A 27402-nucleotide genomic window follows, 5' to 3' on the forward strand; every position below is an offset into this window, starting at 1 on the left:
AGCCCTAATTAACACATTGTAAACAATGGCATATGTTTTGTATATTTAGTACATCTTAGTGTATATCTGGGTATTTACTGTATTCTTTTGTGTATTTTTCATGTATAACTGTGAGACCCATTGGACTGTTATTTATGTGACTGTAAGGTTTGAAAGTCCATCATTCTGTTTGTTGGTTTAGTAAAATTCTAATGTCCACACACATGCAATAGAAAACTACTACTACACTAACACCATTCTCCAAAATGAGTTAAAAATGCACAATGACACCCTTTCATGCATGAATTAGGCAAAAAAAGTACCTAGATTTTTTTTTAGATTGATTTTATTTCTCAAAAGTAGGGTAACGCTGAAATGCATTTTAATTTTGTTTTTTAAAATATGCTTTTATTAAGAAGATATCTAACCTCCTGAGACAGAGGGAAGTACAAGTTTAGGCTTTTTTAAAATAAATAATTGCCTATATTGGAAACATTGTGATGCAGCAGTTTTTTCAGATGCATTTTAAAATGTCTCATAGAATATCCTTTGCGGTGGACAGTTTGTTTTTTGTGTAAAGCTGTGAAACTAGCGGAGTCTGAGGAGGTTAACTTTATGACATCACATCTCAGTCCAAATTCTAAAACTAAGATGATCCTTTTTTCCGTTGTATTGCTTAGGGTCTATAGAGACTGCCCCCATGTGGTTTGGAGAAGACTGCCTTTAGAACCCTTTGGAAAGTGAACTTAAACTACAGGGGTTGGACAAAATAATGGAAACACCTTCACCTCAAGATGATAATGCCCCAATCCATACAGCTAGAATTGTTAAAGAATGGCATGAGGAACATTCTAATGAAGTTGAGCATCTCGTATGGCCGGCACAGTCCCCAGACCTCAACATTATTGAGCATTTATGGTCAGTTTTAGAGATTCAAGTAAGACGTCGATTTCCACCGCCATCGTCTCTAAAAGACTTGGAGGGTATTCTAACTGAAGAATGGCTGAAAATTCCTTTGGAAACAATTCACAAGTTGGATGAATCAATACCTCGGAGAATTGAGGCTGTAATTGCCTCAAAAGGCGGACCTACACCATATTAAATTATATTTTGTTGATTTTTTTAAGGTGTTTCCATTATTTTGTCCAACCCCTGTATGTGTTCACAAATGTGGACATTATGCATGAAAGGATTAACATTTGGCCTAGAATTAAAAAAATAATATTGCTGTTAATTATTAACATATGCCAGGCTGCAAGAAAAATAATAGTAATCCAAATTTTATGTAGTATATGGGGGTAAAAAGTGTTTTTTGCATAAAAAAAGGGCTTGTTTACATTACAAACATGGCATTTCAAGGGTTAAAAATATGACAGTTATTGAGTATTTGGTATTTTTGTTTGTGGCTCAAGTTGCGGAAATACAAAAAAATGTAAAATAATTAAAAACAAATAATCTGAAAAACACTGTGACATTATTACAGCACTGAGCGCAGATTATGCTCTTTTGGAGATTGGGGGTGGGGGGTTATGACGGTCTCTCTGGGCCTGATACCGGGGGGTTAGAGAAGTTACCAGTGATTGCTCACATGTTTCATGAAACTCATAAAATATTCACGGCTCGTTCCTGGTGGATTTAAGAGGGAAAAACCAGGCTTTCACATAAAAACTAGAATGTTGTAATACAAGAAAAACCAAACAAATGCTGGAGGCGTTTAGAAGTACATCCCATAGACAAACACAGATACTCAGCTAATCTGGATAATGTTCCTGTCAATCACAGTAGCTTTAGCGGGAACTTGGTGGATTTGCTGCTTGTGTTGCTTTAATCACATATTATGGAACCACATGTTTTAAGCGTGTGTCGGCAGGTTGAGTTCATGGAAACATTTGAGGAGATGCTTTAAGGTTTGAAATGTAACTGGTGTTTCCCTGTGCATCATGTTTTAAGACACAACTTCCTTTCTCGCAGAGGAAATTGCTCGGGGCTATCGCTGTTAGCATAATAACAACAAGGAGATGATTCCGATCAGCTCTGAGGGAGAACGAAGCAGAAGTGTGTGTGTATGTGTGTGTTCAGGGTTGGAATAGTGAGTAACTAAATGAACAAACCGCTGTTGTTAGTAGGGGTGTTAGAAAATATCAGTTCTGCAATATATCGGGATGTTTCATTTCACAATACTGTATCGATATTAAAAAGTACTGTATCGATATTTTTAGGTATTTATTCAAATGCAGATATGGCAGAGGTTCATTTTTGGTTTTTTGTTCATATTTTATTTCTTATTATTTAACACCCTTTTATGAAATAATGTCAGTTCCTTTGTTGGGATTGCACAAAAATACTGTTCTAATGTTAGTTCTTAACTAATAGAATCTGAATATTTGAACAGGATCTGAAACTGTAATGTCTGTAAAACATCATTTCAGTTTGAACACAGGAACATTTTGTGATAGAACATTAGATCCTGTTGGGATCAAATAAAAATGTGTTTAGTATTTGTGCAGATTTCTGGTGTAATTCAATTCTTTCAGGAAAAAAATCATTTTAGAAAATAAACAAAAAATTGCCTTTTTAACAGTATCATGATATATCATGTTATATCATAACGTGATCCTAGTATTGTGATTTGTATCGTATCACCAGATTCTTGCCAATACACAGCCCTATTTGTGAAATTTTAGATATTAACAATCAATGGTGTCAAAATCATTTTAATTCAGGTTCCAGATACAGACACATACAGTCCATTTAGATTTCAAGTGGGTCAGAACCAGTAAAATATTATCAGAATAAACTATAAATAATGACAACCCCGAATATTTTGTTTTTTTGGTGTAAAAAAGTAAAATTACATGAAAATGTTTACATTACCAAACTATACTTTTACAAAAAATGTGAATAACCCAATTTAAAAAAAAAAAAAGAAACAAACCAAAAATGGCATTTTTAACAGTATCATGATAGATCGTGATATATCATATTGTGATCCTAGTATTGTGATTTGTATCGTATCACCAGATTCTTGCTGATACACAGCCCTAGTTTTAAGACACAACTTCCTTTCTCGCAGATGAAATTGCTCGGGGCTATCGCTGTCAGCATAATAACAACAAGGAGATGATTCCGATCAGCTCTGAGGGAAAAGAAGCAGGTGTGTGTGTGTGTGTGTGTGTGTGTGTGTGTGTGTGTATGTGTGTGTGTGTTCAGGGTTGGAATAGTGAGTAATTAAATGAACAAACCACTGTTGTTAGCAGACAAATACAAATGAAGAGCAGTGAGGACGGCGGTGCTGATGTATTCCACCGCCGATAACACACTGTCTATAAACGCAGCCACAGCCTCGTTCTGTATTAATTTCTACGCACAACAATTTTACTGCCACATGCACACACAATAAATCTTACGCATGGAAATCTAAGAATCTAGCGCTGCTTCATTCAACACAGCGTTTGCCAAGGCTGAAGGGTGAAATGATACAGCCAGGATGCTTACAGTATCCATTAAGAAGCAGATGAGTGATTGCATGGACTCTAACACACACACACACACACACACACACACACACACACACACACACACACACACACAGGCCAACAAATGCAGCCAACGCTACAAACGGCATGATGGGAAAGCAACACAACTCTGCAGGCACAAAGGACGCAAAGGAAAACTCACACTGTGTCTGTAGAAGGGATCGACTTTTGTTGGGTATTTGTCAAACTGTAGGAGAAATAAAACAGAGCTAAGTACAAACACACACACACACATGTATGTATAAACTATATGGACAAAAGTATGTGGACACGTTGAATTCAGGTGTTTCTTTTCTAATAGGGGTCTGGGATACAAAACAATCATGACTAATGTAGGGATGTGACGATTACCGGTATAATGATAAACTGTGGTAAAATCACAGACGGTTAGTGTTACCATTTAAATTCTAATTCTCATGATAACTGTGTTTGATTACCACACTTTTAGGGGAAAAAAACCCTATGTAAAGATCTGCTTTTATATCAAATATTTGAGTATAGTTTTAATTTAGTACAATTCTAATTTTCTGTACCTAATATTTGAAACCAGTATTCACTTTTAAAGTCTGAAAACGTTCGTTAAACATCTGTGTGTTATTTATGCAATAAATTATATACATTTTTCAAATTGGATTTTATATTTTTTGTGTGTTTTTAGTCTTTTTGTGTTGATATATTAGGTTAGAGTGAAAAAAATAATAGGCAGATGAGATAGATGAAGTTGTGCTGAAAAAAACAGATCCCAAACATGGCTATAGTAAACATTAGTTTATATAGTGTATAAAGGCAACATCAAAAAGACTGAAAAACGGACAACATAGTCTCAGACCACTAAGGGTTAATATTTGAATGTTTCTGCAACAGAAAGTACATTGTGCCTATTATTATTATTATTATTATTTTTTTTTTAAATACAACTTGGTTAAATTATTTCAGTGTGTGTATCAGTACTTTTTGAACATTTTGAGCACAGTTTCAATAATACTGCGATAATAATGATAACCATGATAATTTTGGTTACAATAACCGTGATATGAAATTTTCATATCATTACATCCCTAGACTAATGTTATAATAAGTTTTATTTTGGGATAAATATCATCGCATTGGTTAATTTATTTATTTTTTGTTTTTTTACATCAGAGTTAAACTGTCTATTTTTTTTAAACTTATATTTTATTGTTTCATTTTTGAAATTTTACAACACAAAAATTTAGAACATAGTGTCAGTTGACGTCGTGTATATTGTCAATTTTTTCCATCGATTTTCACATGTTGCTTGCTGTCGTCTTGGTTAGTTTGGTTTAAACTGTTATCATTGTTTCCTAAAATGCCTCAGAGATGGTTTTGAATTAATTTCTCTCAACATTAATTAAAGAGGTACTGATGTTTATAAACTATATGGACATAAATATTGTAGCTATAGTGTATCTGTACAAGCTGTGGTAATATACTGCACATAATTTATTTATTTACTTACTTAGTTATAAATGTACCTTGTGTTTATGCAGGTATTTGATTGGATTTTCTTCTTTATATTGGGTTTATACACTTTCATTGGGTTTTTAACTTCTTCAAACTTATTTTAACCTTGGTTTTAGTCCAGAGGGTTATTTTTTCTTCATGTTTATAAACTATATGGACATAAATATTGGGACACATCATGTCTACAGCTGTAAGATGTCTTATTCATGATGATTTGAGATAGAAAAAAAACATCAATATTTCCTTCAAGTTTGATGGCAGATTTTTCTTCCTCAGTGAGATGAAAAGAAAGCAGATGGTTAGTTGTGGTAGAAAATTATTATTAACAGTCAGAGCATGCAAAATATTTTAGAAATTTAGTGGTTGAACATTTAAAATCATAGTCATGGATAAAAAAAAAAACAACAAAAAAAAAACAGTGTTGCAAGAAATTCTGTAAAAACCATCTCTGAGGCATTTTAGAAGCAAAGATAACAATTGAAACCAAACTAACCAATGCAATGACATTTATTCCAATATAAAACTATATTCTGACATTAGTCCTTATTGTTTTGTATCCCAGACCCCTGTTAGAAAAGAAACACCTGAATTCAACGTGTCCACATACTTTTGTCCGTATAATGTACATATAAATACTTCAACAGGGTTCAAAGTGGCCTCTATAAGGGTTATTTATACATCACAGACTGTGTTTTCAGACGAACATCATGCTTGTAATTTAAGAATGAGATGTCATCTGTAAGTCGGGGCTGAACCACTTCCCATATCCAAACCCCATCCCTTTCCCAGAGGCCCCGGCTGTTTTCATCTTCCCTTTTTCGTGATGATCAGAGACATTTTTAACCAGTGCGGCCTCTGTGTCTCATTTGGTCTCCTTTTAGTGGTGCAGTGCAGGCTCAGGGCGAACATTTCCCCAGTCAAGACTAAACACTGCAGCTATAAAGAGGCTTTTTATGGCCTCATTAGCTGTCAGAGGCCTCGCCGTGCTGCCTTTGAGGAACCATCAGAGCCCGCGAGCCCTCGGCGGCTTCGGCAGTTACAGTACGACTCTGCGAACGTACATGTTTGTGTGACTTTGAGGTCGTACCACCCATCGCCTGTGGTCTCCCCCAACAAACAGCAGGGCTCTTAACACAAGTCATTTGCCAGTAATGAAAACCCCCAAACGGGACCAAATGATGTCATTAATTCAGAACACATTAAGTGTATTATGGTATAAAAGCTGGCTCTGGTTCCAACGCGCTCAGGGCAAGTTATTGCCAATTTAGAAAAAAACAGTATTCATGTCTGGAGTCCAGGAGAAAGCCAGAGAAAACACTAGAAAGGCATTCTGGGAGAATAAAGGCATCATTGTGGTGTGGATGGACACACATGGTCATCATTGAAAGGACGCCACAGAAACCCACAAGTCCCTGCAGCGCCACGCTCACACACAAGTCCAACTGTGTAAAAACCTTTAGTCACAACCACAAAGAGAAAACACTCTGAGTGCCATACCCCCACCCCCCCTTTACACATGTACAAGTCATTACGTTAACACATATACAGTTTTTCCCCTGCTGACCCCACCCCCTCCCCCACCCCCCATGAAACCCAACACGGTTGCGTTCTACTTATCCTCACATTTCTGGCAGGGGTACGCACCATGGGCGGTGCTGGGGTGGGCATGATGGCGTGGGGGAAGGGCGTGAAGGTGTGCTGGTGGGTGTGCTGGTGGGTGTGTTGGTGCTGATGCTGGTGTTGGTGTTGGTGCTGGTGCTGGTGGAACTCGGTGCGCAGGTAGGGGGGCGGGCCCAACGAGGCGCCGCGGTCGGCACTCTGGGACGCCAAGAAACGAGTGTTGAGCTCCTGACGCAAAAGATCTTGTTCTGAAGGAAGAAAAGGAGGAAAAAGAGGAAGATTATCAATAAGTGAACGAGAACAGACCCACGAACATCAGATTCACAAAGGTTTTATTAAAAAGAAAAGATTAAAGGTGCAGTTTGTAATTTCTATCACTACAGACTCTGATTCAAAACAATAATATATATATTAGTTAGGGCTGCACAATATATCGTTCGAGCGTAATCATCGCAATGTACATGTGCGCAATAATCACATCGCAGGTCCTGCAATGTAGGAGGTAAATGATCTCAATGTGTTCTCATCTAAGTTCAACCTGCACACAGCGATCCACCCCAGGTTCTAATAGTTTTGGATTTTTCATTATAGTTTAGTTTTATTTAGTTTAGACTTTTTTTTCTCTAATTCAGTTCGTTTTAATTCACTTTTAGAGCAGGTTTGCTAGTTTTTATTAGTTTTCATTTTCTTCTAAATGCTTAGTTTTAGTTTAACTTTAGTTTAGTCGTTTCTTTTCTCTTCTTCTCTGTCGTCGTATTCAAATAAATCCCAGGCAGGACTCTGCTGCTTTCTCCCAACTTTAGTCTCCATGTTTCCAGGTAGAGTGGGGACCAGAAGACGACTGGAAACCACAAGTGAACACAAGTGACGGGCCGTCAAGTGTCGTATGGTGCCGCTAGCTAAAATTGCTAGAGCGAAATAAATCAATTTCGAATCAATCCTACAATTACAAAAATGAAGGGAGTTTTTCCCATAATTTTTATCCGTTTTAGTTTCGTAAGCACACAATACAGTTTCACTTAGTTACTGTTTTTTTCTTTTAATTATAGTTTTTCAGCTACAAGAAGGATGATACTGAAACACGTGTTCTGTGTGGATATTGTCTTCCACCCGTCACCGCAACGAGAAGAAACACAACTAATTTGTTTGACCATTTACGTCAGCACCACACAACTGTTATACATTTTTTCATATCACAATATATATCACAATGTCAGGTTTTTCCAATATCGTGCAGCCCTAATGTTAGTGCTGTCAAACGATTACAATTTGTAATCAGATTAATCACAGGGTTGCTGGGGATTCATTTTGATTAATCACAATTAAATATCATTCATTTTTAAACTATATTAATCGCGTTTCATTTTGCATGAGCAAACCGACTCAAGAAAGAAGGGAATATATATGCACTTAACGTGTTTATTAAACACCTTCAATAGTTTCAATAAAACCATGTGAAACAACTGTTTTGTCTTGGGTTTTTTTTTGTTTTTTTTGTACTCAAATTTCCCATCAAGAGGGGGAGGAACTGTAACACATAACAATTTCTCCCCGAGGATTACTAAAGTATTTCACAGTATTTGACACCAGTGACTCCAACACTAGAGTCACAGGTGTCATACCTGTCTTTTCTCTGCACTTGCTTGTTGTATGTTGCTGCTGTTAACTGTCAAAGTCTAATCTCATCTAAAAGTGTCACATCTTCATTAAAAGGAGTTGTAAAACTGAATAAAATTATCGATTTCTCTTAATTTGCATATTACCGGGAAAATCTGTTGTAATATAAGTACATTTGGTAGAATATATGACATGTCTGGACATTTTCTAATATTTTAGGCTCAAATGTTACATATTTTACCATTAAACCAGTGGTTCCAACCTTTTTTGGCTCGTGACCCCATTTTAACATCACAAATTTCTGGTGACCCTAGAACGGAGACTTTTTTTTTTTGCAAAAATTTATTTGTTTTTGATCATGTAATAGTTTGTTATGCTATGTTGCAAATAAACGTTAATTTTTTAAAACATTTAGGCTATACAATGTATATTATTATGGACAGAGGCAGTAAATCCAGGTGTAGATTACTGCACAAAGGGAGAATTTGATTTTCCTTGGTCAGGATCTGTCCAGTCAGTCCAGCTGTGATTTACAAGGAGGACAATTAATACTGAACAAACAAGAACTGAAACTATGAATTATGAAAGAGCTGCAGCATCTGAAACTGACCACAATGAACATCTGACACAAACAGAACCACAGTGCTGCAGTTTCACACTCAGTTTGTCTTTTATGGATTATGATTGTCTCTGTCAATTCACCATATGTGTTTTCATGAGTAAGTTTTCCTTAGTGCTTTATCAAGTACTAGAAATTTCAGGCGACCCCATTTGAATTCCAGGCGACCCCACGTGGGGTCCCGACCCCAAGATTGAATAACACTGCATTAAACTAGCTTTATATGCCAGACAAAGCTATGCCCAAGTTAATTAGTTGTGCTTCTAATTAAGATATATTATAGTTAATTTAATCACAGTGAAATTAAGTGCATGTCATTCTCCAGTGTCCTGTGAACGGCCCCCACCGTCCCCTGGGGGGCCACTGACTCCGCTGTGACAAAGACTCGTATCATCAAATTTCATTCCACGACAAAGTTATGAGAAAAGGAACCAGGAAATGAGTGATTAGCAGCTTGTCATGTTAAATTGATGCTCAACTTGAGATGACTGTCGTGTCTGAGAGCTGGAACTGTCCGACAGTGGGATCAGATCCACTCCAGCCCCTCAGAGACCACATCTGGGCTTCTAATAACATTTACACAGCCTGTGGACAAAAGAATGGATTTCAACTAATCACAGGCTTTTCTTCTAAATTCAACCAAACCTGCCATGGGAGACTGGCTCTCCTCTGGAGTAACCCTATCCTTCCGATTATTCCACTGTGACCCGCTACAATATCGTCCGCCTTCATTTCAGGCTTTATCAGAGTGGAATTTTCTCTTCATAAAACTTTCATTAGTATCTTTAGAGCAGAATGTAGCTGGGTCTGGTCCGTATTGACCCATTGATTTGTCGCACATGAACGCTGTTTCAGGCGGAAATGGAAGGACTGGGTCTGCGGTTAAAGCCAGACCCCCCCCCAAACACTGACCCTAACATTTAGCTCCACAGCACAAACTGAATGCGTGCACATGGTCTGTAATCACTTTTATAACGTGGGTCGAGCCACTGGTGAATCGTACTGGTGTGGAGTCGATCAATAAGGACAGAAACTGTCCAGACGTCGACTTATTTAACTCATACAAACCCAGAGCTACTTTTGTGTCAGCTCCCCAATGAATATGTCTGTGTATTTAACCTTTTTTAAATGATTTATCTCCATTTACTAAAATATTACGCTCCAAATAAAGCGGTTTTTCAGTGGAAATCATATATTTTCCTATATTTAATTTAGTGATCAATGTAAATTTTCATAAACGCTCAGATTTATTTATTTATTTATTTGGATCTCCATTAGCTTTGGCTTAGGCCATCGCTATTCTTCCTGGAGTCCACATCAAGGTTAAAATAGTTTTGGATGTTTCACTATAGTTTAGTTTTATTTAGTTTTGACTTTTTTGTCTCTAATTCAGTTAATTTTAATTAGTTTTTAGAGCAGGTTTGATAGTTTTTATTAGTTTTCATTGTTTTTCTAAATGCTTAGTTTTAGTTTAGTTTTAGTATTAATTTTAGGTTTTTTTTTAAATATCTTTTCTCTTCTTCTCTGTCGTCGTATTCAAATAAATCCCAGACAGGACTCTGCTGCTTTCTCCAAACTTTAGTCTCCATGTTTCCTGGTAGAGTGGGGACCAGAAGACGACTGGAAACCACAAGTGAACACAAGTGACGGACCGTCAAGTAACGTATGGTGCCGCTAGCTAAAATTGCTCGAGCGAAATAAATCAATTTCATATCAATCTGACATTGACAAAAACAAAAACAAAGGGAATTTTATCCATAATTTCTATATATTTTGGTTAGTTTTGCAAGTACGCAATACAGTTTCAGTTAGTTATCGTTTTTTTTTTCCTTTTAATTACAGTTTTTATTTATTTCAGCTTACGAAAATGTTTTTCAATTCTAGTTTTCGTCATTTTGTTAGTTTTCGTTAACGATCATAACCTTGGTCCACACCCAACATAACTGTCTTTACACTGCAGTGCAAAAATTACCAAAAACATCCACACACAAAACAAAACAAAACAAGTAAAACAAAACAACAACTAAAAACCATTCATCACAATTACAAAACAAAAGCCACATACATGTAATACAGGATCGAGTTCAATTAACAATACCCCCCCGCCCCCCCCCCCCCCACACACACACACACACACACAAAAAAAAGTAGATTAAAGTTGATTGTTATTATATCAGAAACAGAGAAAACTGAAGAAAAAGTGATTTTTCAGTCAAATATATCATTAACTGAACAAAAAAACATCCACTGTCATTGATTCAACTCTGTGGGTTTTACTGGTGAATCAATGTTGTAGAAGATGACGGTGTTTCCACAGTAACTACAGAGCCTCTGAATGTCCAAATGGGTCATATCTGATGACCATGAAAAGATGAATAACTGCATTTTACACCATTCGTTTACATGTAGTGATAGAATTCATTGATCAGCAGGCATTAAACATTTCAGATCAGTAGATGGTTTTGGCTGCCGGTGGCCGTTTGGGTCTTGAAGGGTTAAATAATTATATGAGTCTGTTTGCTCGACTTACATATTTTAGAGTCTGTTGAAGTGTTTCTCATGTAATTTTCATGGTTCAATCGATCATCCAGCCAAACTGACACAACAACCAGATAAAATAAGACTCTTCTTTGGTTTGGTTTGTTAAAATAACACAGAACTGCAGGTAGAAGCAGATGCATTTTCATTTTCTCCCAGTGTTAAAGGTTCATGATGAAAAACTACATTAACTATGGTTTTGTGAATCATATTTGACTGCATTTGTTCTTTCTGTCTTTTATATCTAATATAAAACGAATGTTCTCCTTATAATAATCTAAAACTCAACCTAACTTTAGTCAATTCCTCAAAATAAAATGACACTGACAAAAATTAAACTAGGATCAAACACCAAATATAGACTAAATACCTGATGGAAAATTCCAATAGTAGTTTTTCTAACATTCCATGACTGTTGCTGGAATCTAGAATCATTCAGAGCTCCATAAAAGGCGTCTAATCCTTCATTTAGCTTCGTGTTTCAGGTGAATATTCCTCCATGACATTCACACTCTGCTGCTCTGAACCTGGGATGTCAAACTCATTTTCTATCAGGTTCCACATTCAGCCCAATATGGTCTCAAATGGACCGGACCAGTAAAATAAAAACATCATAACCTATAAATAATGACAACTCCACATTTTTCTCTTTGTTTTAGTGCAGAAAAATAACATTAAATCATGAAAATATTTACTTTTACAAACTATCCAAACAAAAAAGATGTGAATACCCTGAAAAAGTGTAATTTCATAAGAAAGAAAAGTGCAATTTTAACAATATTATGGCTCAACTTATCACTTATACATGTGCATTAGGAATCAGATCTACAAAGTCACAAAACATTTAGTAACAGGCAGAATGTCGTTAAAATTGGACTTAATTTTCTTTAGACATTTCAGGTTGTTCATATTTGTTCAGTTTATTCACATTTTATTGATAAACAACAGTTTGTAAATGTAAATATTTTCATAATTTGGACTCTATACACAGCCTCACTACTTCCTGAACTTCAGGTGGGTCCTTTATTTCCTGTCTTTCATTATTGGACACACTGATTAATCCAGGTGTGTCTGCTACTTCTTGTTGTGACTACTGATTAATCAGACACACCTGGATTAATCAGTGTGTCCAATAATGAAAGACAGGAAATAAAGGACCCACCTGAAGTTCAGGAAGTAGTGAGGCTGTGCATAGAGTCCATTTGGACTCATTGTTTAAAGGTTATTATGATATTATTTTACTTGAGATCAAAATTTGATCCTATGTGGCCCCTGAATTAAACCGGGTTCGGCCCTTAACTGTTCATATCTTCAGTGTAATTTTGAACTTTGCAAATTCATCCCATGACGTTTGACATCCCTGAGTCCTGTGTTTGATTCATGTCAGAGCTGTATTAACTCCACTGGGAGGTGCAGTTCTTTGCCACACCACTTGGGGGTGCTGTGGGTATGTGTGTGTGTGTGTGTGTGTGTGTGTTACCTGAGTATGCACTCCCAGCAGCAGGATGTCCGGGTACTGGCAGGGCGCTCGACGTCAGCGGCGGCGGTGGAGGCAAAGCCGCTGGAGGAGCGAACATATTGGGGTGATGTGGATGTGGCGAGGACTGCAAGGCAGGGGGGAAGCTGTGGGGGGCGCTCTGGTTCGCCGCTAAGGGCAGCGGGAAGGTGGAGGCGGCTGCAGCGGCCGCCGCTGGAGGAGGCGGGTGGTGGGGGAGGTGTAAGGGGGGGCCGGGGGGCCCGTGGGGCTTGGAGCCGGGGGTGCTGCTCCTGCTGCTGCTGCGGAGAGAAAACATAGAGGAAGGATCCGGGTTAAACCAGGTCAAAAAGAACCAGGTCCAGAAGCAAAGAAGGACAGGAGAACCGGGTCCAGGAGATCTGGTTCTTGGACTCTAACGACACTAAAGACGACACCGGGACCATTTACAACAGTTACAACAAAGGGTTAAATGCCTCCAACATACACAAACATTTAAACACAGCCTCCAATTAAACTGCACCAATGGAATGTCTCTGATTGGCTGCTTAGTGAAGGGGGTGGGGTCTTTGGAGGCGGAGCCTACACTTAAGGCATAACACTAAAATTGATACTGTTAATGTTAGCATCATTTCACTGAGTCAACCTGCTTTACTATCGTTTAGGAATAACCTCCATCCTTTATAAGTCGCATATATTTCTTCTATCTGGTCTAGAGTTTTTTATATTTTTTTGTATTTCTTTGTACTTTTGTATATTGTCAGTATTTTTCAGAATATTTTCAGTATAATTTTGTGTGATCTTTCTTTTTACACTAAGTATTTGCTGCTAAACTGATTTTCATTGTTCAGTGACAATAAAGACCTATTCTATTCTATTCTATTCTATTCTATTCTATGCTATTCTATGCTATTCTATTCTATTCTACTAGCGGCATTGTACCTGTGGTGCCATTGTACGATAGCATGAGGCTAAAACGCCCTCCTGTGGTGCAACAGCGGCATTGTACCCAAACGCCCTCCCGTGCTGCAACATGGATTGGACCATGTGCATTATATGGTAGGATTCGATTCTATTCCCTATACTTGCGTTACAGACTCAGAGGCTGCAGGAGGTAGATCTAACCCTCCTTTAACAACCCCTTTATCATCCTTTATGAGGTTTGTTCCATTCAAATCCTAAATGTTTGTGCATATTTGACATTAAAGAGTTAATGCAAATGAAGCTATTTGTACTGTACTTTATTACCTAATCCAATTAGAATTGATAATTGCCATCGATAATGGAGGTGGAATGGCTAAATTCTTATCAGTCCCCATCCCTGGTCCAAATTAACACTTGTTTCTCAAAATCTCGTCTCCATCTGCTCTGACTTCAGATTCCCATCCCAGTGTTTTCACACCTCGACTGTCCTCTGTTGTGTACACAACGCCTCCCCGCCTCTCTCTTGTGCTTCACAGAATCCGGGGCAAACATGATCCGCGAAAACACAACATTTGCAACACCCTCGGATGCAAATAAACCACCGCTGGCAAGCAGAACAGAACGAGCATCTGTCTTTGAACATCCTCTGTGAAGGCGCTTCCTCAGAGCAGGTACTGAGCATGTGCACGGAGACGCCACGAGAGGCAGCGGGCGGACGCATGTGGAAGCCAAACCGCCTTTTGTGGAGTGTGTGTGGGTTTTCCCCGGGGGCATCGCAGCGCTGCGTCTACACCGCTCCACGCTCTAAGCTTAAAAGCTCATTTGCGTCGCCCGCTCTTCGCCGCGGGCCCCCGCCGTCATCGTTCGCGGCGGGCGCCAGGGCCCGTTGGCACCAGGACACGACGCCCCGGCCAAGTCCTCACAGCCTCCGAGGCAGAGCTGTTGTTGGAGCGAGTGGCTTCCACAACACAAGTCTTAAATGAACGGAGAACAGAGCTTTGGAGTGAACTCAGGTCTGCACGGATCCGATGAAAGATCAGCAACAAATTAACCCTTTAGATGTCCAAGTGTTTTTAAAAAATATCCACTGAATTTCAGATCCAGATTTTAAAAAGCTGTATGTTGGAAGTGTTTAGAGATAAATTCATACTGTAAATGAGAAAAATATTAGGTATGACCTAAAGGGAGTAAACGTACTCATCTAATTTGCATATTGTGATGTCACAGGGCGGCAGCCATATTGGATTGCATAACTTTTAGTAAAATTGAACTCTGAACATATTTACAGAGAAGTTTTCATTGTGTTTTTGGTTTTTTATCATCTTATCCCTAAAATAAATGAACTTAAACATTAGTAGAAAGTAAAGTAGTAAGTTTGAAGCTATGCCGCTGCATGTAATCATGAGACGGATCGCACACGGAGCTACGAGCTGAACTTCCAATTTATAACAAAGCACAACAAGTGGGATTTTTCTTCCTCCAAAACATAATGTGGACAGAGGTGAAGCCCAGTTGCAGTAAGTTTGAGTATCTTTTCATCCAAACACCAGAGTAGACAAATGTGTCCTTATCTTTCCAAACTACAACTAAATCAACTTCACTTCTAAAGCAGCTCAGGACCACACATTCAAACTGGATTTTCTTCTTCACTTTGAATAGAAACATGCCCTGAAATAATGTTAGGATTGAAGGAGCACAAGTCTGCCATCTATTGATGGGAGGTGGTATGGTCTGTTTCAGTCCATTATGTCGCTTGAAGGGATGTAACGATTACCAGTATAATAATGATAAACCACGGTGAAATTGCAGACGGTTAGTATTACCGTTTAAATTCTAATTATCATGATAACCATGTTTGATTACTGCACTTTTAGGGGGAAAAACCCTATGTAAAGATCTGCTTTTATGTCAAATATTTGAGTGTAGTTTTATTATTACAATTTTAATTGTATATACCTAATATTTGGAACCAATATTCACTTTTAGAGTCTTTGAAAAGGTTCATTAAGCATCTTTGTGTTATTTATACATAAAGTATATACATTTTTCAAATCAGATTTTATATATGTTTTGTGTTTTCTGGCCTTTTATGTTGATATAGTACGTTAAAGTGAAAAAAAATAATAGGCAGATGATATAGATGAAGTTGTGCCTTAAAAAACAGATCCCAAACAAGGGTATAGTAAACATTTGTTTATATAGTATATAAAGGCCAAATCAAAAGTACTGAAAAACGGACAGAATAGGCTCAGACCACTAAGGGTTAATGTTTCTGCAACAGAAGGCACATTGTGCCTATTACTTTATTTATTTATTTATTTTTAAATACAACTTGGTTAAATTATTTCAGTGTGTGTATCAGTACTTTTTGAACATTTTGAGCACAATTTCATCAATACCGTGATAATAATGATAACTGTGATAATTTTGGTCACAATAACCGTGATATGAAATTTTCCTAGTCGTTTGTCACAATATTGTGACTTTGGCGCTAAAAGGGTTAACAGTATCAGCATCAGTTGAAGTTCCTTTTGTTGTCATGCACAAATAAACCCTTCGAAACCAAAAAAAACCCCCCTCTATAATAGTGTTTGAGAGTATGTATTTTCATATAAAGCCGGTGCAGATGACAGTGTGGGTGGTTGATAAATCCCAGTCACCGTGGCCCTTCTACTCTGCTGTTAATAATCAGTGCTACTGTTTGGCTCCGAGGCCTTCGGGCTCTGATGGCAATTTACATACTGATCAGCTCCACAGAAACACTCCTGTTTTCAAGTGTTTTGTCCATATTGCACTTGCAAATCTTCAAACAGAGTAGACCTGTTTTTTTTTTTTTTTTTTTTTAATAAGCAGATCTGTTGACTTCTTAAACTACTTTCTATTGGGTACAAAGGTCCAATACATGAGGGGAATTTAACACTATTGTTATGTGTAAATGTAGAAAAGACAGTCTTTTAGTCCAGGGGCCACATACAGCCTGGACCAGAAAAATAAATGTTTTCTCTTTTGAGTGTGAAATAAGTAAAATGACATGAAAATGTGAATAATCTGAAAAACCATGTACAGCCTGGAATTTCATAAGAAAAATAAATGCAATGTCAACAATATTATGACTCATCTTTATATTAACATGACTTACAGATGACAGTGGATCTACAAATACACAAAATATTTAATAACGGAGAATAAAAGTAAAAGTGCACTTGTTTTTCTTGAGACATTTCAGGTTGTTCATATTTGTTCAGATTATTCACATTTTATTGTGAAAGGATAGTTTGTAAATGTAAATATTTTCATAAGTCATTTTACTTTTTTCACATTAAACCAAGAGGAAAATTTGAAGTTGACATTTACAGCCTGTTATGCTATTATTTCACTTAAGATCCTATTGGTCTGTATGTGACCTCTGAACCAAGGTTCTAATAGTTTTGGATTTTTCATTATAGTTTAGTTTTATTTAGTTTTGACTTTTTTTTGTCTAATTCAGGTAGTTTTAATTAGTTTTCAGAGCAGGTTTGATAGTTTTTATTAGTTTAAATTTTTTTCTAAATGCTTAGTTTTAGTTTAGTTTCAGTATTAGTTTTAGTTTTTTCATATCTTTTCTCTTCTTCTCTGTCGTCGTATTCAAATAAATCCCAGGCAGGACTCTGCTGCTTTCTCCCAACTTTAGTCTCCATGTTTCCAGGTAGAGTGGGGACCAGAAGACGACTGGAAACCACAAGTGAACACAAGTGACGGACCAAAAAGTGTCGTATGGTGCTGCTAGCTAAAATTGCTAGAGGGAAATAAATTGATTTTGTATAAATCTGACATTGACAAAGATGAAAAAGAAGGGCATTTTATCCATAACTTTTATCTGTTTCAGTTAGTTTTGTAAACACAATACAGTTTCAGTTAGTTATCTTTTCTCTTTTAATTATAGTTGTTTTTTGTTTCAGTTAACAAAAATGTTTTTACAATTCTAGTTTTCGTCATTTCGCTAACAATAATAACCTTGCTCTGAACTAAAATGTTTTTAACCTCCTTGATCATCAGTATCTTCAGTGTAATTTTTCCATTTCACAAATTCATCCCATGGACCCGGTTTGGACCCTTTGGCAGCCGGTTTTCGTCCACAGGCCTTATGATTGACACCCCTGCTTTAATGTATCATGTCAAATGTAAATGTCATAAAATAAAGTACGCCATGGGACAAACACTAACTTAATTTAAGGAGTGTTTCTAGGCCGTGTCCGTCTGTCCGTACCTGTGTCCGTTGAGGCTGAGGCCGTTGTAGGCGGACAGGGGCCGGGGATGGCAGCGTGACGGGGGCCGGTGGGGCCCTGCCTGACTGGGATGCTGCTGATGCGGGTGGTGGGTGGGCAAAGCGGGCGACGGCGGGTGCGGGTGCAGACTGGGCGTCGGCGGGGGCCGGGGGTGCGACAGTACTTCAGGCTGGTGCTGGGGCCGGGGAGGGGGGGGCGGCGAGGGCTCTTGGCCCTGGGCGAGAGGCAGGGCTGCGGGCGTCTGAGGCCTGGGAGGAGCCTCTGAGTGCGGCGGCGGCGGGTGGGACGTGGCCGGAGCCTGGGCGGGGCCGTTGGTCTGGATCCGGCGTGGGGACAGGGGCCGGACGGCCGGTAGGGACTGGGGGAGCAGAGGCTGACCGGGGGGGCTGGGTGCCGGGGACGGGGCCTCCCTGACGCTCTCCTCACTCCTCTCCTGACTGCGCTCTAGGCCTGACACCTTGAGGACCCCGGGGCCCTGGGGCTCCTGGCCGCCATTGGTGGAAAGGACATCGAAGCCAAAATCAGGAACTGAGAAAGAAAAACAAGAAAAACAACAGACGCTCAATGGAAGGAAAGTCAGAAAACATTAAAAAGGTCAGAACACAGGCTGAGTTGGTTCATGCACTGGATTCAAGTCCATGTTACAGTTTTTTAACATGTAAATGTGTCGGTTCAAAGGGGCTGGAAAGTCAGACGTGTTTGCTTCATTTGGTTGTTTTCTTCTGCTTCCATAGCGTTGAACTGACTGACACCCCCTCCCCCCTCCTGTTCTGGTACAAACACCCAACACCAACCCCCGGTCCTTTCATTCACCCTCTAACCCCCCCCAGGGGCGACCTGCACAGCTACATTGTATTTTTCTTGTTTGTGCAAAATCACTTTGTCTTGTACAAACATCACCTGGACTTCAAGGTTAATGTTTCCTTTGTGACAAAACTTCCATTTGCAAGACAAACAAGAAACTCGAAGAGCGCAGACCTCCGCAATGACAGATCTGTGCACACCCCCCACCCCCCCGGATCACCACCAAAATTGAATAATTTCTTCTTTGTGCCAGTATCAACATTTCCTGAAAATTTCCTGAAAATCCGTCCATAACTTTTTGAGTTATCCTGCTAACAAACAAACACGCAAACACACAAAGCAAAGCGATCACAATCCTCCTGGTGGAGGTAATGACGCACAAGTGTTTTACATGGTCTTGGATTAGACTTCCCATGTGAATGAGGGCAGGTTTAAATTCAACCTAATTCTACAAAAACAGGAGGGTGATCACACACATTCACATGTGTGATCACCTGGACAAAGAGTTTGTTCTTTTTTCTGACCGGTTCTGATAATTCAACACTGGAGAAAATGATGTAAAGTAGGTGGAGCCTGAAGGAGTGATGTTAACCACAGAGGGTTATTACACGACACCAGAACTTTTCATTTCCTGAAAAAAAAAAACAAAATACAGATGTTTGTTGTTTTCTCTGAGACTCGACGAATAGGAGGAGCACATTAAAGTTATTAAAACTAATGTGTTTTTCTGAAAAGAGAAAAAAAAACCAAAACCTCCACACAGTTCAAGCAGTAAAATCACAAACTAGAACCTTCAGTTACCTTCAACTACTGCTGTTTCACACATGTACAGAACTGTGCAAAAGGCTTAGGCCACCATTAGATGAGCTGGTTTAGCAAAAATTAGAAGGATTTCTAAGTCTCTGCATCAGTACATCAACTGGAAGAACTAACACATCTAAACAAAAGTAAAAAAATTACATTTAGAAAAAAGTATGTATATTATAGAAGCCATATGGCACAAAATTATAGAATAGAATAGAATAGAATAGATATTATATTATATATTATAGATCTTTATTGTCACTGTCACAGGAACAATGAAAATCGGTTTGGCAGCTGTGTTCTGTTTAGCAGCAAAAACACTTTGTGCAAAAAATGACTAAAAATATGACACAAAAAACTGAAAAACATAGGCATGCGCAAAAGACATTTTAAAAGACAGTTTAAAAGAAAAACTGTGGGATACTCTGCCCAAAGCTCCATTTAATGTACGACCAAATTATTTAAGAAAACATCCAGAATGTCAAGATGTTTACGATGGAGTCACATTAAATACCAACTTTTACCTGTAGAACACATTCAGTTCTGATTTATTTACTATGCACTTATTCCCTGTATTATCTCTTATTTCATTATAAAGAAAGTCACAAATAAAACTGCCTGTTCATTACAACGCTGCAGAACCAACATGGTGGTAGACTTTTACACAGTTGTGTATATTTTGTGGAGGATTTATATCCATCAAATGAATGTTTAAGCCATGACCCAACAAACCCAAAATAATCCAAGTCTTTGCAAATACTGTTCATATACGATACAAACTTCATTTTTCCACATTGAGTGAAGGACGACAGCGAAGGCTGTCTCTAAAGATAAGGGTTCATTTTCTGGTCTTGCATTATTTGCCAAAATACAGCAATTTCTTGCTATTAGAGGCTGTAGGATCCAACCATTATGTCCAGAGCTGGATAATAACCGCTGCACAACGCTGAAGCCACACAGAACAATAACTAATAAGCTCTGTCCTGGGGATTTCTCTGCAGGGACCTCCTCCTACGGAACAAAGTGCAGTCAGCTTGGCTGCTCTAGAGGCAGAGAGGCTCATGGGAAATGACAGTGCATACATAAAATGTAATTAACTCTCTGAGGGCCTTTGGGGAGTTGGGGGCAGGAGGGAGGGCCCTCCCCCTTCAGCACAGCTCAATCCTTTACCTGCCAAAAAGGTGTAGCTGTGGCCCCGGTCCCCGGAGACCGGCCCGGGGCCTGTCACACTGGGCTTTGTTCACCCTGACACCAGGCTCTCAACAGGCCCACACCAGCCCCACCGGGACCGGCCTCAACCAACAGGCCTCCGCCGCCACCGCCAGCCATTAGCATTAAAATGCTAAGTGCAGTATTAGCAGGCGCACGCACATGTGATGTTCTAGTTATGGGTCAGGGGAGGTAATTCCTAGTTAAAGATCGCAAACAATAACAGCTGTTGACTCCTGATCTTCTTACTGGAACATCTGTGACTCTGTCCAGACACAATAGGAACACTTGGACAGGTTGTAGTGTTTTGGATCTAGACCCTGGACCTGTAGGAGGAACAGGTCTGGAACCAAAAACCAAATCTGAGACAGAAACGCCGTCACTGCCGCTGAGCTGCGTCACAAAACCCATTTATCATAACTTTAAAACACAGGTGTCAAACATGCGGCCCGGGGGCCAAATCCAGCCCGCCAAAGGGCCTGGCCCCTTGAATGAATTTGTGAAATGCAAAAATTACACTGAAGACATTAATCATTTTAGTTCAGGTTCCACATACAGACCAATTTAGTCTCAAGTGGGTCAGATCATTAAAATACTATCATAATAACCTATATATGATCACAACTCTACATTTTTTGTCCTTTTAAATGTAAACATTTTCATGTCATTTTACTGTAGTTACACTAAAACAAACTAACATTTCAGAAAAACACGAATAACCTGAACAAATATGAACATTTTAAAATGTCTGAAGTGTAATTTTAACAATATTTTGCCTGTTATTAAATCTTTTGTGTATTTGTAGATCCACTGTGATCTGTAAGTTGTAATTTACATGTTTAAATGATAAACAGACATAATATTGTTAAAATTGCACTTAGTTTTCTTAAGAAATTTCAGTTTGTTCATGTTATTCACATTGTTTTAAAGGACAGTTGGTAGATGTAAACATTTTCATTGCATAATTTTACTTTTTTCGTTCTAAAACATAGAGGAAAGTTTGGAGTTGACATTATTTATATATTATTATGTTATTGTTTTACTGGTCTGGCCCACTGCAGATCAAATTTGGCTTAATGTAGCCCCTGAACTAAAATGAGTTTGACACCCCTACACACGTAAATCATAAAACTAGTATCTGTTAAAGCGAAGACAAGATGGAAATGATACTGAGGATGAAACACATGATGAGTTTCATTAGTGTCAGTGTTTAGTAGAAAAACGTTCCTCAGTGAACCTGTTTACATCCACAATAAAACTCGGATCATTATCTGATTTCTGGAGTTATCAGATTATTAGTGATCATATAAACAGAATAATCTGGTATGTTTAATCAGATAACAGCAGTAATCTGATTATGATAAATCAGATTATCACACCTGGATTTCTCCCCGGTACTCTGATGTCTTCACGCATGTATACCTGTTAATCTGATTTATTTCATTCTTTTACATCTGCACGTGTAAACAATTTAAATGGCAGAAAACTGACAAAATATAGTCATATGTGAGGGGAAGACACTAACAGGAAGTTTGATTCTGCTGTCAATACGTATTATATGTATGAACTCCAAAAAGAATCCAATCGACTTTAGACTGAAACGTCTAAACCAAGTTTTTCGATTTTCACATTTCTGAAGTGCATGTAAACGCATCAGATCTAATTATTACAATTATCTGGTGAGTTTGTGGTCAAACTCACCTCTTTGTTAAAGGGTAAATCTCTCATCTTTGAACACATGTGGAGATCTTTTATGATGTTCTTAGAGGGCAGGAGAGCAATGGAGGCATGTTCTCTGTGTATGTCCATCAACAAATGAGTACTGCTATGTATTTAGTATACGCCTGTTTGTTTTTGTTTTGCTCTCTTTGAAATAAGTTTCACTGTGAGACCACTAAGTTAACTCTTGGACCATCAGTGACGTTTAAGGATGATAAGGATGATTTATGTCTCGGACTGTACCATTTATATTGCATGTTGCTGCCCTGTCATGTCTATTTTATTGAAGAAGAGCTTTACTGTGATAGTTCTGTTTCACACCGGCATTATTGTTTGTATCATTATTTACCGTGTTATTTATTATTAATTATTTGTTGTAGAGGGATTATTTGCTTTGAAAATATTAAATACACCTGTTAAAAAAAAAAAATATTACAATCATCAGATTTTTAAGCTCATGTAAACAGACTCGGTGCTTTCCAAATCCCTAACAATGCCCTCTGGTGTCCTTTTTGGTCCCAGCCCAAAGTAATACAAGACTGTTTTCTCCTAATATTAGTCAAAACATCCATACTGTTTTCTCAACTGTGGCTCAAAACTCAAGATCTGACCCAAACCGTGGCTTAGAAGAACCATTTATGTTCCAGTAAAGGCTTAATAGTCCTCAAACCAAACCAGTGTCTCTTTGGAAACCTGCAGCATAAGAACACTCCCATTCCACTCTTCATGTGCATCAGCGAACAAGCAGAAAGTGTGCAGCTCTTAAATCCATCTCCCACATCCATGTCAATCTTCTCCACTTATAAATGCTATTACCGGTCAAGAGAGACTGCTGCTGGCAAACAACTTCTCCGCAGCAGATGGGGAGATGAGAAAATCCCAATTCTCAAATCTCTCGCTGCACCTCTCGGTCCCCGAGGTCCACGGCTTGTTTTGAGATTGTGCTAACACGCTAAAAAGAAGGTGTCTATTCTGGTCATAATGAAGACTCCAGGGCCGGAGCAAAGCGGGGAAGAAATGAAGAGGAGTGTACGCCAGCTTTCCTCCCGCGAGGGTTCATTTGTCAGTCTTCTTCATCCCTGGAAACAAATAAGCGCAATTCCCCGATGGCTTCTCAAAATGTGGATCCCTGCTGTTTTCTCTGCATTTCAGTGCTATTGCAGGTTTTAACTAGTACACGCTGCCTGGCGGAGCGTCAGAATGGAGAATGAGGGCCGTGGGTGTGCGGGTCTGCACGGGAGGCAGAAGCCAGAGGCCGGATTTAAGAGGTGAGGGGAGTAGAGGGAGGCTTTGTGTGGGTCAGCTGGGGGTGTGTGTTCAGGAAAGCCCTTCATTAAGGCTGGATGTCAGGGGAGCCGGCCAGGGGCTTAGGGGGATAACTCATTATCCCAGGGTGAGCCATCGTACTGTTCACAGCGCATTAGCTCCACACCCACCACCCCGCGCCTCCGACGTGGTTAAAGCTACGCCGCTGCATGTAATCATTAGACGGATCGCACACGGAGCTATGAGCTGAAACGTGTAATTTATAACAAAGCACAACAAGTGTGATTTTTCAATCCGCGTATCATTCGTTCATTAGTTTTTCAATTTAAAACCAAAAATCACAAAAAAAAAAAAAAAAAAAATACAACTCGTTTTTTTGTTTTTCATTTTCAAAACCAGAATGAAAAACGGATAACGGTTCATTTTTCCATTTCCCGATTTTGTGCTCAAATGAAAAATGGAAAAAAAACGGATAACGACCGTTTCATCCGATTTTGCTATTTTCAATATAGTTAAAGTTGTCTGACCCAGAAGTAGTTGTAACTAGGGAAAAAATAAACAAACAGAATCATGGCCAGACTGGAGGAATATTTTGCTATAATTAAGCTGCTGTTAATCTTGTTAATTCAGAAAAAATAGAGCCGAATTTATTTTTTTGAGTGAATGCAATACGCTTCCGTATCAAACAGCAGTCCAGCAGGTCTAATAGTTATTACACACTAACATGTACAAAAAACGCAAAAGAAAACACTAAAATGTACCACAAAATACACTAAAATGTCCAAAGATGCTCAAAAAAAAATGCTAGAATACACTAAAATATATGAAAATATGCTAAAATACACTAAAATGCCCTAAATATACAAAAAATACACTAGAATACACCAAAAATATGCTAGAATATATTAAAATAGACAAATAATACACTAAAAATGCACAAAAAAAGCACTAAGATTCACTAAAATATAGATAAAGCACTCTAAAATACACAAAAAAATATGCTAAATACAGAAACAGGGTATGTGCAGGTTTGATGAAGCTGAATTTCTGACTTTTTAAGACATTTTTCAAGGTATCTTTGGTCAAATTTCAGACTTTACATTAGCACGAATAACAGTCCAACAGGCTTAATAGTTATTATACACTTAACATGCATAAAAAAACACAAAAAGAAACACTAAAATGCACTACAAAACACACTAATATGTCCTAAAATGTACAAAAAATATGCTAGAATACACTAAAATATACAGAAATACACTAGAATACACCAAAAATATGCTTGAATATATTAAAATAGACAAATAATACACTAAAAATGCACAAAAAAAAGCACTAAGATTCATTAAAATATATATAAAGCACTCTAAAATACACAAAAAAATATGCTAAATACAGAAACAGGGTATGTGCAGGTTTGATGACGCTGAATATCTGACTTTTTAAGGCATTTTCACGTTGTTTTTGGTCCAGTTTCAGACCTTACATAGACATAAATAACAGTCCAACAGCCTCATAGTTATTGGATTGAAACAGACTGAACCATGTTTCAATCCACTAACGTTCCATTTCCATTCGTCTTTGAATAATGTTTCTTTAATTGATGTTGAAGCTGCTAAAGCTCATACCTGAAACCCCCCCACCTATGAAATGACTGTTGGAGGCTCCACTCAATCCCATCTCGGATTAAATGATCAACATTAACCCTTTCGTGCATACTGGTCACTCCAGTGGACAGCTATTCTACGGCTGTTCTCTTGTATATTCATGGATTTTGTTGTTGTTTTTTTGTTTTTGTTTTTTTACACATATCTTTATTAAAGTTTTAAGACACTACATATCTTTTCTGACATGAATTGGTAACATTATGTAGATCTCTCCTGAGCATAAACCCCCAGAATCACAAGCCCTCCCCATAGTTTTCACATAATTTATCAGTAAATACATGTTTCTGTGATTCAAAAATTAAACGTGTGGTGTCCAGCTGAGTGGACATTTTTGCAACTTCATGAAAAATAGATTCATAAGAATATTTTGGCATTATTAATTTTTTAAATGTATTTAAAATGTTTTTTTTTTTTTTAATTATTTTTATTTTATTCATTTATTTTTTATTTATTTTTCAGAAGAAAATTTTCTATCACATTGTTTTTTTTCATGCCTAAAGAGGAATACAAACACTCAGGAAAAAATTTTGATTAAGGTTCTCATAATTCGTGCATGAAAGGGTTAATGACACATTGAATTATTACTGTACAATGATTTACAAAGAAACATATATCATTTATTGCAGTGGTTCCCAGCCTTTTTTGGCTCGTGAACCCATTTTAACATCACAAATTTCTGGCAATCCCAGAACGGAGACCTTTTTTTGCTAAAATTAATTTGTTTTTGATCATGTAATAGTTTGCGATATTATGTTGCAAATAAATGTTAATTTTAGACGACATTTAGTCTACATAATGTATATTATTCTGGATGGAGGCAGTAAATCCAGGTGAGAATGTGATTTTCCTTGGTCAGGATCTGTCCAGTCAGTCCAGCTGTGATTTACAAGGAGGACAATTAATACTGAACAAAGAAGAACTCAAACTATGAATTATGAAAGAGCTGCAGCATCTGAAACTGACCACAATGAACATCTGACACAGAAACAGAACCACAGTTTATCATGTCTGTTATGGACTGGGATTGTCTCTGTAAACTCACCATATATTTTTTTATTAGTAAGGTTTTTATTTTTTTTTAATCAATTACTAGAAATTTCAGTCGACAATACGTGGAGTCCTGACCCCAAGGTTAAAAAACACTGATTTATTGTGTCTGTGGGATTTTTAAAGACCATTAAGCATCCGATTTAAGGATTAATTATCAATTTTACAGATAATTAAGGACTTACTTTCTAACGATCCACACACATTTACAAAGACCGATGACAGACTGTGCTCCATTTCCTTTCTGTTGCATATTTTACTCTAATTTCTTTGTCCAAAATTAGACTAAAAAAGAAAAGTCACAATAGACTGGAGTGTTGCCAATGCACAGCGCTGTTCCATCCATGTTGAAGCAGAGGGGCTGATGGGAGCTTGGCAAAGTGTGACACAGAACATAAGGTAGTTGAATGTGTTGTTGGGTCATTACTGCAGTACATAAGAGGATTAATTTAGCATATTATATTTCAATGTCCTCACTTGACAGGGCCCAGAGCATTTAATTGATTAACAAACAAGCGCCAACATCATCATCTTTTCAAAGTGCAACTGGCAGGCCAGCACCTGCGCTTTTGAAAAATACATTAGCGCTGAAGCCGAGCCAACGCCGCTCTGCTAATCTCCCTCTGCCTCTCACTTGTGAGCGCGAGGGGGTGGATCTGACAGCTTTTCCCCCGGACACGGACACATCCTGACAAATTGATGGCTGCGCAGACCTCCGGGACATCCCGAGCCTTCGTCTCAGGCCGTCGGGTCTTCGGTCCAACGCGCCTGAAAATAGCACCTCGGCGCATTCTGAACCGCGGCGCTCGTTTATGAGATTGCATCCAGG

At 38.2% G+C, this 27402-nt stretch overlaps 1 protein-coding gene across 10 annotated transcripts in view; it reads right to left on the minus strand.

Annotated features, from left to right (window-relative positions):
• auts2a (activator of transcription and developmental regulator AUTS2 a) overlaps positions 1-27402 on the minus strand; it is a 693940-nt gene that overhangs the window by 23488 nt on the left and 643050 nt on the right. For 7 of the 10 annotated variants that reach the window (XM_030154093.1, XM_030154091.1, XM_030154092.1 and 4 more), the window contains 4 exons: positions 18039-18585; positions 12875-13170; positions 6624-6868; positions 3658-3702 (listed from right to left, as the gene is read on the minus strand). In XM_030154093.1, the coding sequence (XP_030009953.1) occupies positions 3658-3702; positions 6624-6868; positions 12875-13170; positions 18039-18585 (1133 nt within the window). The remainder of the gene's footprint in view (positions 1-3657; positions 3703-6623; positions 6869-12874; positions 13171-18038; positions 18586-27402) is intronic. The other 3 variants (XM_030154094.1, XM_030154090.1, XM_030154095.1) reach the window with 2 other exon arrangements.

Source organism: Sphaeramia orbicularis, chromosome 14 (genome assembly GCF_902148855.1).
Source record: "Sphaeramia orbicularis chromosome 14, fSphaOr1.1, whole genome shotgun sequence".
Taxonomy (NCBI): Eukaryota; Metazoa; Chordata; class Actinopteri; order Kurtiformes; family Apogonidae; genus Sphaeramia; species Sphaeramia orbicularis.